Here is a 16,860-nt window from a genome sequence, read left to right on the forward strand (position 1 = left end):
AGCACATTTCTGCATGCATATTCTGTAAATTTTAAATTAAACTTGCTCATCAACTGCATCTACCCTATTCCAAAATACGTGTACTCCCTTTTCTCTTAAAATAGAGTTAACATTGATTTTATAATGCATCTTATTTTAATATTCCAGCTGATTAAAAAAATAGCACATGTTTGAACATGTATATAATTCCACTTGGTAAATATCAGAGTCAACCTTCCAAGTTTCAATCAAACAACTTTAATGTATTAAAACACTAGTTATCTTTGTTGAGATATTCGGATATGGCCTTTTGAGTGAGTTCAACAGTACCTTTTACAGATTCAGTTTGTTTATTTATAAAATATAAGTATCTTATCTGCATCTTCACAATTACCTTGCATGTAAACTGTATCCATGTCCTCATTTCCCCCATCTTTTTTTCCTTTGCTTCATCCCAGTTTGAATCATGGATTCAGTTTAAACCATTCCATGCGTCTTTCAAAGTAAGCTGCAGTTCATGAAATTTTATACTTTTAATAAAATATGTTAGTCTGAAAAGGTGCTGCCAGACTCCTGATCACTGGAATACATGTGACTCATTATATGGTACACTGGTGTGCCATTAATCTTTAAATATTTACTTTATTTATTTAATGTTATCTTTTTTAAAAGTAGGCAAAAATATATTACTACTTTGGTGTTAAAATTCTATATATTGGAAAATCTTTAAAAATTTATTAACAACTTTAAATCATTTTATAAATAAGCTCATTTTTTTTTCATTTCTGTGACATTGCACAAGTGTGTGTGTGTGTGTGTGTGTGTGTGTATGACTTTTATTGGCAAATTAAAACTATTACTGTATCTGATACTAATGAAACTGCCAAAAGAGAAATAGAGGGGAATAGCAGGACATAAATATTTGATGAAAACACAATTCCCCTATCTCTCAAATCTTAAAAGAAATATCTGAACTGTGACTTTCATGATTGAAGACTATCCTAAGGCAATCTATGGAGATGGTCCTACTCTTACTTAGAAAAAAAAAAAAAAGAACCGGTTTTCTGTACTCTGAAAAAGGAAAGCATACAAGGCAATAATGATTTGATGATAGTGTAATGAATTTCCTGTAAAAAGGAACTAATAAAGCATTGCAGGGTAGACATCTAGTACAATAGTATTTATATAGGACTGAAGAAGAATGGAAAAGAAATTGCTTATAAATTTAGTTCTTCGTCTTTCATCCTTTACGCTTTGCTGCAGTTTCAACCAGTTTACACTGCAAATTCTTATTCAGTAATTTGGCCTGAAGTCTTGTGAATCCATTGTGGAAATGACATCAATCTTTTGCCAACATAGAAGCAGACATTGCATATATTTCCAGCTTATTCAGAAGCACAGCTGACACTCATATTCATACTTTGTGGCACTTTGTAGCTATTTGTAGTTCCTAAGTGCAGTAGCACTTAGACGTATATACCGCTTCACAGTGCTTTACTTCTCTAAGCTGTTTGCAGAATCAGTATACTGCCCCCAACAATCTGGGTCCTCATTTTACCCACCTCGGAAGGATGAAAGGCTGCGTCAACCTTGAGCCTGGTAAGATTTGAACTGCCAAATTGCAGGCAGGCAGCAGCAGGAGTAGCCTGCTGTACTGCATTCTAATAGTCAATTCTGCATGAGAGAATATATCCCAACTACTGCATTCTCAATAAAGTCTGCCTCAAACAAATTATGTGTTATAAAAAGAACTGGTACTAAGGTAAAGCTGGGTGGCTAAATATTAGATGTTAGGTGTGTATTCCGGTAACAGTCACTGCTGCTTCTCTTAAAGTGTTTAAGTGGTAAACATAAACTGTTCATTTGTTTTGTTTGGTAACAGAAGAACACTTAAAACTTATTCAAGGGAATAAATGTATTTGTTATATAAGGCTAGTTTCTACATTTCAGTTTTTCACAAAAATTAAATAAACGATGTACTTAGCAAGGGTAACTGGAGGATTTTTTTTAAAGAATGTGGGTTAGAATTATCCTTTGTATACCCATAACAATATTGTAAAGCAAAATTATGTTTCTTGAAATGAAATATTTTCCTTGTTCTTAATTTTGCTAGATTAAACTATTTAATGCCATATTAAAAATGTTAAAACATTTTATAAGATATGATATCACATGGCTTGTCTAACTCCTGCTTCAGTTCTAGAATCTCTAATAATAACAGAATAGCAAAATAACAGAGTTGGAAGGGATCTTGGATGTCTTCTAGTCCAACCCTTGCTCAAGTAGGAAATGCTATACCTGTGGTGGTAAACCTATGGCATGCATGCCATAGGTGGCACATAGTGCCATTTGTGCCGGCACACGAGCTACAGGCAAACTTACCTCACTGCGCATGTGCATGCCTCACAGCTCATTTTTCGGCTGGTTTGAGGCATTTTTCAGCCTCCCAAAGGCTTGAGGAAGGCTTCTGCAGGCTTCTACAAGCTTTGTAGGCGAAATCTAGCCCTGTTTCATCACTTCCGGTATTTTCGGAAAAACAGGAAGTGATGAAACGGAGCTAGATTTGGCCTGCAAAGCCTGTAGAAGCCTGCAGAAGCCTAGCTCCTCAAGCCTTTGGGAGACCAATAAAGGCCTCAAACCAGCTGTGAGGTGAAATACAGGTAAGGGGATGGGGAGTGGGGGATTGCACATGCATGCGTAGGGGATGTGGGGGGTGCGCATTGCCTTCTGGGTCCTGGCATACAAGTGTGAGCGTGTAAGCGCATGCACAATTTTTGACACAGGAGCTACCACTGTGCTATACCAATTCAGATAAATGGTTGTCTAATTACTTCTTAAAAACTTCCAGTATTGGGGTGCCCACAACTTCTGGAGACAAGTTCTTCCACTGATTAATTGTACTAAGTGTCAGGAAGTTTCTCTTTCATTCTAAGTTGCTTTTTTTCCTTGATTAGTTTCCATTCATTGCTTCTTATCTTGCCTTCAAGTGCTTTGGAGAATTGGTTGACCTCGTCTTTTCGTGGCAGTCCCAAGTTCAGTACCATTGAACTTTTGAAACAATCATGTTTAAATTTCCTCAAAATGCTTATTACTTGTTTGGTCATGATTTATACATATTGTAAGAAATTATTATTTATTACATTCTTATTTATTATTTAGTCATCTTGTATTATATCTTAAATTGTTTGAGATTCTAGTCTTTGTGTTATGTTACAGATAAATTACAGAGCCTGATGGTGATATAAATAGGGCACAATTTAAACTATACTTACATTTTCCTTATTTTCCATTTGTTATATCCAGAGGGATATATACGATAATAGTAACTTTCAAACAGTAATATACAGATTTGATTAAAAAAGACAATGAAAAGTATTATTTCTTTTCTGTTTTCAAGCACACAGATTTATGTCAGTACATGGATAAACATCCTGGAGGACTTCATCCAGACAATGTGAAGGTAGGATACAACTTTTCAAATAAATATTATGTTACTGTCTTACAGTGAGCAATAATATATTGTTAATTTAAGTAGATTAATTCTACCCTTCAGAAAACAACCAGTCACCATTAGCAGTTGTGAGATTGGGATAGTTGCTGTTGTATATGTTATGGTATCAGTGGCAAATGTAAATTATATATTATAGGTTATTAATATCATAATATTAATATGAAATGTAATTTACATCTTTTGCATGATGATACTATGATCATTCACCATCCCCTGCAGCTGCTAATTTGATGCCAGTGAACAATGTAGTTATAAACTTTTAATCATTAGACCTCCTCATTTGGGTTTTTAATTATATTGAGGGCTTTTTTAAAGTGGGACCATAACAACTACCTAAATTTACCTAAATTTAAATTTATTTATTTAGTCAAATATTCCCAGGTAAATAGACAGGTTTGCCCTGTCTACTTACATGGAAATCAGCCAAATTATTTTAGCATAAATGGAAAGTCAATTAATTGTACAGCAGTATATATTTCAAAAACCAACATATACTATTTATACAAATATAAAATTCTTTTATGTTTTTTATTAACAAATGTCTCAGGAATGTTATGTATTATCTGACATATGCTGCAGTTTTTTATGTAAGTTTGCAATATAAATTTCTTTTTAAAAAAAAGATGGCTTGACCACAAAGATGGCTTGACCACAAAGAAGCCTGCCAAAGCATCTAGGTAGTCTTCTGGTATTTTATATGATCCATGGAGGAGAGGAAAAAGTTTATAGAACTGTTGCTGTTTATTTATTTTGCTATTATGGCAAATACAGAACATAATATAATAGAGTATAATATTAGCTGAATAAATGATTGCAAGGTGCATTTATTCCATTTAAAAACTACAGAACTTGGCAAACTCAATCACAATTCAAAAATATAGAAATCTTTCCAAATCTTTGTAAGAAGAGACCTATGCAGGGTGATGTGGCAGTGGAATTTGAGATGGCTGATACTGGTTTGGAAAAGGCATGCTAGTGTATATGAGTAGCAGGGGAAATGTGAGCATGGCAGGACCTGTGGTGTCTGCTACCAGGTGGAAGAGAGTGTGCAAGGCACATGTGGCAGGATGCACAAATATGGCAGGGCTTGCAATCACTGCTGCCATATAAGAATGGGAGCACAAGTGTATACAGGTTGCAGGGGCATGAACGTGGTAGGCCTTGGGGTGGCTGCTAACCAAGTGGAAGAGTGTATGCAAGAATGTGTGAGTCACTGGAGAGACACAACACAAGAACTGCAAGGTTATTACTCAATGACAGAGAGCATGCAAGTAGCAGGGGGCCATAGAGTTTGTAATATGGGTTTTGGGGTGGCTATTTCTAAGTGGACGAATGCACAAGTTGCTAGGGAGGATGCATGAGTGGCGGAGGAGACACAGCATGAGTGGGTGTATGGGAATGGGTGCAGGAGATTTGCCCAAGCAACTTGCAACCTTCCCTGCTAGTTTTCTTGTTCATTTTGTGAAACCAACAAGGGAGTCACACATTGCAGTCATGTGACCATGGGATACTCCAACTGTCATAATTGATAGTTGGACGCCAGCTGTCTAGATTGCAATTATGTGACTGCAGGGGTGCTAGGATGACTGGCACTTTGAATATTAATCACAACCACTACTCCTTCAGTGCCATCATAACCCTGAACGGTCAATGAGTGAGTGGCTGTTAACCGAGAACTACCTATAATATTTGACAGAATTGTACTAGCAGTTCATTCAATCAATACTATCAGGCTGTAGCATGTGCCTCTAGGTACACATACTCTCCATCTTTTTACATACCCTTCAATATGGCACGCCACAAGCAATAATATAAATTTGTAAATAGCTCCAACCAGGTAAAATAAATGGCCTGATATAAAGGAAACAGCTGATATGTATTTGAATTTTCAACAGTATGTATTACGTTTCCTTCAGAACAAACAGACTTTGATTTTTGTGCTACCTATAAAAATATTTTTAAAAGGTTTTGTAGCAACTAAATTTTGTTTGTGCTATGTATTTCTGCCAACATTTTCCTTAAGTAACAGTTACATTGCCTAAGAATATCTGTTTTTGAAAATGAATAATTGTAGCTCTTAATGACCAAATTAGATATTAACAATCAAAGTCTTTGTCTTCTTATAAATATTTATATTTTAAAAGCATAAGTAATTATGTTTGAAATTACAGCAAAACAATATGGTATTAAAAAGTCCTCTGAACATGTATGCAATTCATTAATATTTGTGATGCATATTCTCTTTAAAAATAAAGATATAAACATCTAAAAGTGCATATAAAGCATATTTCCAAATATTGTTTTCCAAAATATCTAATTGCTTAAAATAATATATTAATAGGCAGTGTTTATGTGGGTGGTTGTATGCTTGTTTACCTAATAATATATCTGTTAAGATAAATATTTAAATTGTAAATAAAAGGAATTATTTCCAAAATTTCTCTTATGTATGCTCAAGTACTTCTCTGCAAGGTAAGGAATGAAACAAAGACTTAATTCCAATCAACAAACTATTAATATTTTATCACCCATTGGAAAATCTGAATTTTCTTGCATAGAGAAGTACTTGAAAGATATTTATTGATTTTATTAACATGTTTTTCTTTGTCCATTCTTAGAACTCTGCCATAAAACATTTTAATGAAGTTTCATGATTTTGAGCCTATTAAACTGAATATAATAAGTTAGTCTGTTTTGCTTTTTTTAAAAACTTTGAATAATAATTTTTAGTGAATCAGTGAATATATAAAAATAATTCTATACATAGTTTTAATTTTTGTTTGTAGATGTGGTTCAGCATTACAAACTATAAAAGTTATTTTAAAACATTATTTAAATGTATGTGGGTGGTTAATACCTATAATTGCTTCTCTTCTACTCACTAAATTTGTTTGGAAGAAATTTTGGATCCACTCTGGTAATATTTATACTTGTAACTTTTCAAATACAATGATCTTTAATTTCTATGTCAGTACATAAAAGCTGTTTTAAAAGTTAGATGGATACACATCAAAAGTTTTTAGTGTGATAGAAGTCAAATTATTAAGTCACAGGACTAAATTTTGACATTAATTAAAGTGGATGTGCTGAACAGAATTATTTTCATTTAATGTAAATGATAAGTAGCTGTTTCCCATTACTCTTCAGAGGATAAGCAGGTGCAAAAAAGGATGGGATAATATTATGTTAAATTAAAGCTGCCTTTTTCAGAGGGCATTGAAAATTGATTTTAAATAAGCTGTTGTATAGTTAAATACATAATCAATGTTCTCCTTTGTATATTTCTCTGTCATTTAGACATTAATTACAATAAACATGAATATCATCCATAAAATTGTGTATGTACATTCACGTGCACATACACACACACACACACACACACACACACACACACAAAATGTAAATATATTATAACACAATGCATATATTTTTTTTCATTTTTGTGTGTCACTTGCTCAATGAACCATCTGATGGATCTATATTATCCTGAACTGTATGGAAAAAGATGATGCCAATTTTGACAGAACCACTGATCATGAACATTAGAAAAACCATTTCACTACAATTATGAAGAGGAAATTATCAGTAGTAGTAGTAGTAAATAAGTATAAAATAATTCTAATAAATCAATTCTACATTGCAAATTAAGTTTATGTTATTGTGACTACTATGATCACCTCAGTGCTTACCATTCCCCCATCATTGCTACTTTATGTTTCTGTAGGAATGTTAATCCACAATCCATTCTCTTGAAGATCTCTCTCTTCCTCTCTTTCCCTCCCTCCCTCCCCCTCCCTTTCCCCCTCCCCTTGTGTGTGTGTGTGTACAGCATTCACACAACTTTCCCTTTCCTCTGCTTCCTTTCTGTTTAAGTTGATTATAGTCTTTACCGCTGTGTTTCAATAAGGCAATTAAAGTACTTCTACTTTTTATATGGTGCATAAATCTTTGTCTGCAGTTTTCATGGTTTTGTCACAACTTCCTCAGGATTCTTTCAAAGCCCTCTAGATCAAGCTTGTCATGGTTCAGCCAAATCCTTTTTTTAACCAATTATTTCTTCTGAAGTAGAAGACAACTCAGAGATACAAATACCACCTGAGCCCCATATTCTTGAACTTCTTGCCTAGATGTTATAAGGTGATACAGATGTAGCTGGCATTATCAGTTTATTTCTACAAAGATTAGTAGAGGGGATCATTGTCTGTGAATTTGATAAGCACTGGAAATTGTTCTGTCACATCCCTAATCCATGCTCTTGACAAATCGCATTCTTCACAAGTCACTGAGTTCAATCAGCATGTTTGTTTCAGCAATAAATTGTCAAATATCACAACTCTTCTTTTTACCTTCCTTCAGGATGCAGATAACATCTCTTATTCGACATACAATGAAGAGTCACTTTAATAATATGCACAGAGGCTCTCATATTTTCAAAAATAACTCTAGAGTTCTTTGTCCTGTAGCAGAATATGTTTCTCTACATATTGTTGGGAATAAAATGAGTTAATTTTTCATTCATACACTATGTTTTATCATTCATCTACTATGTATAGAAAACCCTGGTAATGATAAACTATTAAAAGAATTAGCAGAACTGACCAGATTGAAAGCTTGGTATGATACTTGTTGGGAAAGATACTGCTTTGATAACTTCTTGCTTGCCTTCCTCCCCTATACACTTATAGTTAGAAAACAAACAAACAAAAAATGCTTGGATATACATATATCCTATATCCTATATATCATATATCATCCCTTCACAACATTTTACCAGAAAATTCAAGTATGCTAGCTGGTTTGGCTACCAGCTGGTCTTGAAATTCTGTAAAGAAAGAAAAATAAGAAAGTGGTTCCTCACCAGGTGAACAATCACAGTTGCAATATTTTCCCTCATAATTAAATAACTTCTTACTAGAGACGTGAACCTTTAGAGTAGACACTCACAAAAATTTTCTTCAGGCTAATATTTTCTCCAACGTTTTTAAATAGAACTTTTAAAAATTTAAAAATTTGTACTACTAAATTTTAGCTTTCTATATTATTTCCTCATGCTTTTGTTCTTAGCGTATCAGTTTCAAGTGCAATGAATTGTATTTTAGAACTGTTGATAATTCTTGTTAGCAGGATATGTTTCACTCTGTAATCTATAATGAGAGTTGGAAAAATTTATCTCTGATGTAAGAACTGATGTGTCTTTATTAGAGAAATTGTTGTTTTTAATGTGTTTGCCCTTACACTTTAATCATTGCTAACACATTGATATCACACTCCATAAACCCCTAAATTGGTTTGACCTTCATATGGCAACATTCCTCCCACATGTCCCTGAACTCATTACTGAAAAGCAATACCTCGGTTAAAGTGCAGTTGTCAGGACAAAACAGAAAAAATATTATTATTTCTTTTTACACTATCATTAAATGCAAATTTTAAAATAATTTAGATAGTTTTAAAATAAAGACTCATCCTTTATTCAGAATGAGAATAAGGATTAAATAGCATGATCATAAGATGATGCCTCTGTGTATTTAAATTTTAAATTTAAAACTTTAATGTACTTCTTCACATGTAAATTATGTAGTGATTGTTTTCCAAATTGTTAAAGCTTTGGCTGAGATATTCAGGAATTTTTATTATCTTTATTGTCAACATTACAACATATGTACAATGAGATTGGCTGAGCCTCCCTCCCAACACAACTCACAGTGAGGACAGAAGCCCCTAACCCACTCCCAATCTTATTACACTATGTGACCTTGTTGCACAACGCGCCAGCCCTGCAAGTCTTTTTTTTTTGTAAAAAGTTTTTTATTTTTATCTTTTACAAGCATCTCTTGGTGAGCAATATGGTTCCAGATTTTTACATTTCCATACAAACATGACCTTAATTGCTTAATTATCTTTCATATTCAGCTTCTTATCATATCATGACATTTTCCATTTTCTGTAAGTTGTCACAAATATTCTTATGTTCTTTCCACTTATTTTATCCATTTTCAATTCATAGCTTATTCCATTTTTCTTTAATTGTGCTCATATCTTCTTTATACAGTATCTAAAAATTCTTGTATCTTATTCTACGTTCGTTATTATGCTTTCATCTGTCATATTTGCAATTTCATCACGTGCTCTTATTTCGTTAGTTCAATAAATTCCATCTTAATTTAAATAGTTCCAAACATTTCCCCCTTAATTGCCAATTTGAGTGGACCACCCTTTTATCTTATATATCCCTCAGTTTACTCCCCTTTAACTCATATTAAAAATTACCATAATATAATCATTTTTTAATTATCACTTTCCAGGTTAATAGCAATAATCTTCTAAATACTACACATCACATATACATTTTAGGCTAGAATCCACATGGTATTGTTTCCTTTATATTCTAAATCTTTTATTATTTCAAATACATTAATCTTTTCAACTAATTGTAAAAATTGATATCAATCTTCTTAGTACAATTCTCATGGTTCGTTTTAGCTATATTCTTAATTTCATTAAGTTTAATTGACATTCTTATCATAGTTTCCCAATTTAACATTTATTCCAGTTATATCTATATGTAATTTAACAATGATTCTTAAAAATAATCAAAGAAAAAAAGAAAAAACATCAGTTCCAAGCTTTCCGTTTTTAAAATCTATATTTTTTATACATCGCTACACATGACCTTGCACATTACCTTTCTTATTCTTTATCTACCCATTATCTCTAGGTCTTCTAGCCGTATAATTTATTTTCATTTTTTTTAAACTTTCTATATCCCCTTCTTTTCTGGTCCTTTCTCTTATTCCCCTTTCCCTTTCTTTTTCTCCTCCATTTCTGACTCTGATTTTTATCCCCTTCTCTCTTTTGGGCTTTCTTCTGTAATTCCCTTTTCTGCTGTTTCCTTTTTCTTCGTTTGACTTTCCAAACAGTTACCTCCTTAATTATCCCCTCAAACCTCCAAGTTTTAATTTCCATGCTTTTTCTCTCTTGTTTTGATGTTTGTTGTTCCGTTTGTTCATTAGGGCTGGCCTCTTCTTCAATCAGCTCCTCCCCTTCTGGCTCTCCTTGTTCTTTGTTCTCCAATGTCACCATGTCTAATATTTGTAAGGCAATACTGCACAGTTCAACTCTTTCATGTATCATTTCCCTTATGCTTCTTAAGTCTGATTTTATTTCCAAACAAAGTTTTGCCATTTTTGTGCATTTACTTGTCTCTTTCTTCAATATTTAAGTCCAGTCCAGTTATCCAATAGTTTATTTAAACCAGCTTCTAGCAATCAACTTCTGTTAAATCCTGTTTAAATTTTTTAGGGTCAAAATAGTCCAATGTTCATAAGTTTTTATTATTAAATTCCTTCTGTTGGGTTTTGAATTTTTCTCAAAGTCACCTAGCATTCCTAGGTTTCAAGTTTCTTTCTTCTTCCTTTATAATATTCTATTTTCACTTTTCAGGGTTTCTATATTATTGTATCAAAGTTCCTCTTATTTTGTATCAAGTTCCAATTTCAAGAGAACCAAGCACTTTTTAAAGAGTTACTGAAATTTTTCCTTTGCCATTAGGTGGCACTCTCTGTCATGTCCAAGTTCCACCTTTTCTTTTCACTTTCTCTTCCCTATTTAGGGCTTTTAAATTTCAATAATCCAGTAAGTCCAATTATTATTGTTTATTTTTGGCATTTTCAAGTTCAATTTTTAGTATGCCTCTTTAGTGCCAAAATCATATAATTGTCCAATTTAAACAAATATTTTCTTCTGATTTCTTCTTTCAATTTAACTCTTTTTGAGGTTCAAAGCCACTTTCATTTATGTCCAATTCCCCCCTCCCCACTCTCTTTGGTCACCGCTTTTACTGTCTTTCTTAAAAGTCTCTTAAAACTTTAAATCCAGGGTACCTTTATATTCAAATATTATGCCTGGTTCGCCTGGTCGCCACACTGTCTGCTTCTTCACCACTCCTGCATGATCTTTGTCCCGGATAGCCCTCTGTCTTCTGGGTGGTCATATTTAGCCACCGCTGCAGCCCGTCTTCAGAGGGAGTTTACCTAGCCAGAGAGGGGAGATGCGGTTCCCCTCAACCCAACAGGCGGTCTTCCCCTTCTTCCCCACACCTACAGGATGGTTCTGGCCCTGCTCGGAGCCCTCTAACAGGGAGAGCATGGATCAAAGCCGCGCACAATCACGGTCTTCGTTCTGTCCACGATGGAAATGCCACTGGAAGTCAGCCCTGGCCCCACAAGTCTATCATACTATGTTGACATGAAGTCTGTTCAGAAGTCTGACAGTTGTTCAGAAGACTGACAGCCCAAGGGTAGAAACCGTTCTTTAGCCTGTTGGTGTGTCTGGCTATGCTTCTATGCTTCTAGTAGGAGAGTGAAGAAGTGCTGACTGGGATGTGAGTCACCCCTGAGAATTTTCCTCACTCTTCTAGCTATCATATCATCTAGTGGTATTAGGGAACAGCCCACGATGTTTTGTGCTGTGCTCACCACCCTCTGTAAAGTCTGTCTATCTGCAGCTGTCAAGCCAGCATACCACACCGTAATGCAATATGTGAGGATGCTTTCTATTGTGGACCAGTAAAAGGAGGTCATCAGTCGTTGTTCCTCTTTGTTCTTTTGCAAGACCCTAAGGAAATGGAGTCTCTGTTGGGCCTTTCTGGCCACCTGGGTTGTGTTGGTTTTCCAGGTAAGATCTTCTCAGGGATGACTCACATCCCGGTCAGCACTTCTTCACTCTCCTACCATTGGATAGGAGACATAGAAGCATAGCCAGGAATTTAAAGGAGGAAATGTCCACACAGCCCCCCTCGATGTAGTCGGGTGGGTTCCTCTCTCTTCTTCCGGAAATCTAACACCATCTCCTTTGTCTTGCTGATGTTTAGGTTCAGGCAGGTTGTTTTCTAGGCACCGAGATGATAATTTTTGAACCTCCCCCCTGTATGCTGTTTCGTCTCCACCTGTAATGAGACACAATATGAACTTAATGATCACAATGGATGGTTCAGATGATACACAATCATGTGTATTGCCCTTTTGGGAGCCAGTGCTAAGCTTCAGGGAGGTGGATGTGACAGATCCAGCCCTCACTGTTTGTGGTCGGTCCCTCAGAAAATCTTTGATCCAGTCACAGATGGAAGAGGGAAAATCCAAGTCTCTCAGCTTTTCGATAAGGATGCTCAGCAGGATAGTATTGAAGGCCGAGCTGTAGTCAATGAAAAGCATCCTGGCATAGTTTCCAGGTTTCTCCAGATGGCTCGCTACAGAATGTAAGGCAGTAGCTATGGCGTCATCTGTCGACCTGTTCCCCCTGTAGGTAAACTGATGTTTTTAAAAGTCTGGTGGGAGGCATGTTCTAAGGTGTTGGAGAACTAGTCTTTTGAAGCATTCCATCACTACTGACGTTAACACAATAGGTCTGTAGTCATTTAGGCAGTTAATTGCTGTTTTCTTGGGGACTGAGACAATAGTCTGTTTTCAAACTTGATGGAACACAGCTGTTTGCAGGGAGATGTTAAAGATTTTTGTCAGTACCCCTGCTAATTGATGGGCACAAGTCTTTACCACTATCCCCAGCACCCCATCTGGACCTGCAGCTTTACTGGGATTCATAGCCTTCAGTGCAGCTCTCACTTGATGTTCATATAAGGTAGTGGTGGCTAACCCCTTTGGGCTCCTGTGCCAAAAATTGTGCATGCACTTGCACGCTCGCACTCTCATGCCAGCACCCAGAGTCAATGCGTGCCATAGGTTCGCTATCACGGGTATAGGGTGAGTGGCTGGGAAAGCTGGCAGGCAGAGGCTATGGTGTCTGGTTAATGTGTTCTCTTCAAACCAAATAGATTTTTAATTTTGAGTTTAAAACTTGATAAGAAAAATACTGATGAAACAGAACCTTTGGTCCTTAAAGATAATTTACACATTTGGTTGTGTAGCATAAATTATCCTCATCCAACCAGTCCAAGAAATTAACTAGTGGGTGCATTAATAAAGCATAGCTTCTAATTGAAAAATGTTCTGTTGCATTGAAAAATGCAACAGAACATAAGAAATTAATTTACTGAATTCTTTGAACTGGGCATAGGCGATCCAGTATCGGGATGTTGCTATAGTTCCCCTCCATAGATTAATGTTAATTAAGAGGGGTAAATAAGAATTCTTTTCTGTGCAAAGCACATAAAAGTGTTAGAAGAATACTTGAGTTGTATTGTCTTCTATGTGTATAACTTTTACAGTAATCGGAGGTTAACCTAAAATTGTTGTGAGTTGCAATGGGAGATAAGAAGAAACATGTTGTTTTAACTCCAGTGAACTTTTCTTGAAACTTTTACATTAGCAAGAATTCAGCCGGGAGGCTACAATAATTTAAATTAATTTTCTGTTTTTCTTCCTGGAAAAAAAATGTCAGTAAGGGGTGGGTGGATGAGTCAGAAATAAACTTTCATGCAGTTGTTTCAACAATCCTAATTCTGTATTTTTTCAAAATAAAGTTTTATAATATAGTTGCAATTTTTAAAAAATTGCTTCAATTCTTTTATTGCAGTGCAGCTTTTCTGTTTGAAAGTTCTAATATTATTCATGTATTTTATTAGCAAATATAATCCTCAACAAAGGATTTGCTTTTCAAAGGACTGCTTTTTAAAGTAGTGTATATGTATATAAGAAAAGAAATGAAATATTTCTGTACTTCCGTATTTTACATTAACTTCTTTCATAATCATAGTTTCAAGTTCATACAGCACTGAGCTGGATAAGTAATTAGGAACTATTTCATTCAGCATACTGAATCTAAGAACTTATAATAACATAAATTTTATAAATCTTCTAAAATACACTGCACTACAAAATCAAATGTGAATTGTTTGTTTCTATTATCAAATTACCTTTTTATCATTAATATTAATGTTAAAACAATTATTTTTCAAAGGATTTACTTTTGCCTTAAACCTCTGTGAAGTTCGCATGGAATAATAATATTTTGTCAGCATCCAAGACAGTTTTTGATGTAATATTTTGACAAATATTGTTCATACAAGTCTGAATTTTTAATAATATATAAAATGCACAGCGGTTTACATACCGAGAAAATGGCTAATCTCATTGTCAGTTCTGAAAGCTACTGTAGATGAATGAAAAATAATAAAATAGCTTTGTTCATAGTTTGAGCTTTCAAAATAAAGATTTGAATGACTTGCTGCAGCTAAAATATCTTTGAGTATAATCCCTTTTCATTCCTATTTTTTTTCTTGTAAGGAATGTGTTCTTGTGTATCACTACTTTCCATGTTCTGTTATTCTCTATAATTAGCAAGTGTACACACCTGTCTTTAGGCTGTCATCTAATCTATAAACTATGCAAATAAATAGAATATAACTGTTATTTGATACAATTTATTTTTTGATGGAATTACTATTGAGAATTGTGAAAGAAGGGTTATGCACTTGGATATAGTGAAACGTGTGTGTGTGTTAATTCCTGTAGGTTCAGTTAAAAATCCTGGTTTGAAATAATATCTATATTAATAACGTTTCACATTATTGCATTCTGATCTTTGTGTAGGAAGGCAATGCACTACATACAAATATTAATGAACATGTTTTCCCCCCCTCTTTTTCAGTTATTTTTATTTCAATTGCTGCGAGGACTTTCGTACATCCACCACCGTTACATTTTGCACAGGGATCTGAAACCCCAAAATCTTCTGATCAGTGACACTGGGGAGTTGAAACTGGCAGATTTTGGTAGGCAAGCCATTAATTACAAGATTATTTGATAATGATGTAAGCAATGTTGAGAGATGGCTTGAGCCCTTCTCTTCTTAGTTACAGTACAAGTTGACTTTGGCCACCAGTAGAGAAAATGAAACAGGTAATGCAGCAAGTTCATATGTCTTTGATTTAGTTTGCCTTTATTTATTCAACTCAAGGTAGCATACAGTACTTCCACTTCCTGTTCCCACAAAAGACCAAAAGAATGAAATATCTTTCATCTTTCATATTTGATTGTGTGCCATCTAGTTGGTATTGTTAGTGGTCCCATAGACTTCCTTCAGGTTGTTCTGTCTCCAACTTCGCCCTTTGGGTCTTGTAATAGTGTGTCCTTTGCCACTGATATTGAGTCCATTTATCTTGTTGCTGATCACCCCTTTCTTCCATTTGAGTATTAAAGAGATCATTTGAAAACATAGAATGCATAGCTGCAAGATTTTAGTTATCACAGGATTTTAAATGAAATTTTAAAAGAGCGAAACATTAATATTTTTCAAATAGGGAAAAAGGGATATAAATACAGTTTTCAAACCATAACTATTCCGCTACATAGAAGACTCACTCATAACAATATCAGTAATATCATACACAAAAGAAATGCAAATATATATATATCCGGTGTGTGAGCGTGCGCATATATTTATATTGAATTTTATTGATTTTGCTACTTAAGTAAGGGAGAGACTACAAAGAGAGAGAGAAAGAGACTGCAAAGATCATTTGTTGCTGCCATTTTATTCAGATAAAATTTTCTCATATAGTATTTTGTGCCTGACCCATTTTTCCCATTTCCCTCCCCCTTTGCGGGGCAGATTGGTTGAACAAGCTATATCTTCCTTAGCTGTTTTTCTCTTCAGACAGCTAAAAAAATATTTCTTTAAAATGCACTAACGAAAGGTTAACAAACTCAACCATGTGACCTTAATAAATTGATAAGAACCCTCTATCTTACTTTCAATTGCTGCCTAAAACTGACCACACCTTAGTCATTTTCACACGGAAGGTGTTTGTTGCCCTAAATGCCACATTGGTTGGAAAATGGACTTTAATGTCTGTTTAATTACAGTCATATTTGCAAACAATATTTCTTTGGGCAGTTGCTAAATGAGGATAACTGTGTAGTGTTTTCTTTACAAATTATTTTTTCCAAGTCAGATTTGTTCTGTTTCAGAAGATTTCTAAGTAGTACATATATGCATAATATCTTATTCCAGAGTTTCATACTAATTTAATAGGATGCTATTTACTGCACAGCTGGACAAATTTGGTCCTGTATAGGTTATTTCAGGACATTCTCATTTATTTGTGGCATATTATGGTCTCATTAATACTAGAATTTTAGGTCAATTTTCCTTATTTCTAGCCAATTAAATTACATCCTTGTAATTTAAATCAATTGTTTCTTGTTATATCTTCTGAACAATTCTGCATCTTCTATATTAGAGCCTTTCAGATACTAGAAGAGAACTATCATGTTTCCCTGCAGTGTTCTCTTCTCCAAGCTAAACTTCCCAATACTGCTAGCTGCTGCTCTCTGATACTCCTCATTTTGTCAATGTCTTTCTCATCAGTATCAAACAGACCAAACCTTCTTTTCCCAATCTTTTTGAAGATA

The 16,860-nt window shown here is 34.5% G+C and overlaps 1 protein-coding gene across 6 annotated transcripts in view; it reads left to right on the forward strand.

Moving 5' to 3' along the window:
• The window catches only part of CDK14 (cyclin dependent kinase 14), a 262,489-nt gene that overhangs the window by 129,630 nt on the left and 115,999 nt on the right, over positions 1 to 16,860 (forward strand). For 5 of the 6 annotated variants that reach the window (XR_015745745.1, XM_087946055.1, XM_087946056.1 and 2 more), the window contains 2 exons: positions 3,353 to 3,439; positions 15,095 to 15,218. Coding sequence is in view for 5 of the 6 variants with exons in the window: in XM_087946055.1 (XP_087802181.1) it covers positions 3,353 to 3,439; positions 15,095 to 15,218 (211 nt within the window). In the remaining variant the exon portion in view is untranslated. The remainder of the gene's footprint in view (positions 1 to 3,352; positions 3,440 to 15,094; positions 15,219 to 16,860) is intronic. The other variant, XM_026686419.2, reaches the window with a different exon arrangement.

Source organism: Notechis scutatus, chromosome Z (assembly GCF_049901735.1).
Source record: "Notechis scutatus isolate UNSWTSFEM ecotype Mainland chromosome Z, rNotScu1.2, whole genome shotgun sequence".
In the NCBI taxonomy this organism is placed as follows: Eukaryota; Metazoa; Chordata; class Lepidosauria; order Squamata; family Elapidae; genus Notechis; species Notechis scutatus.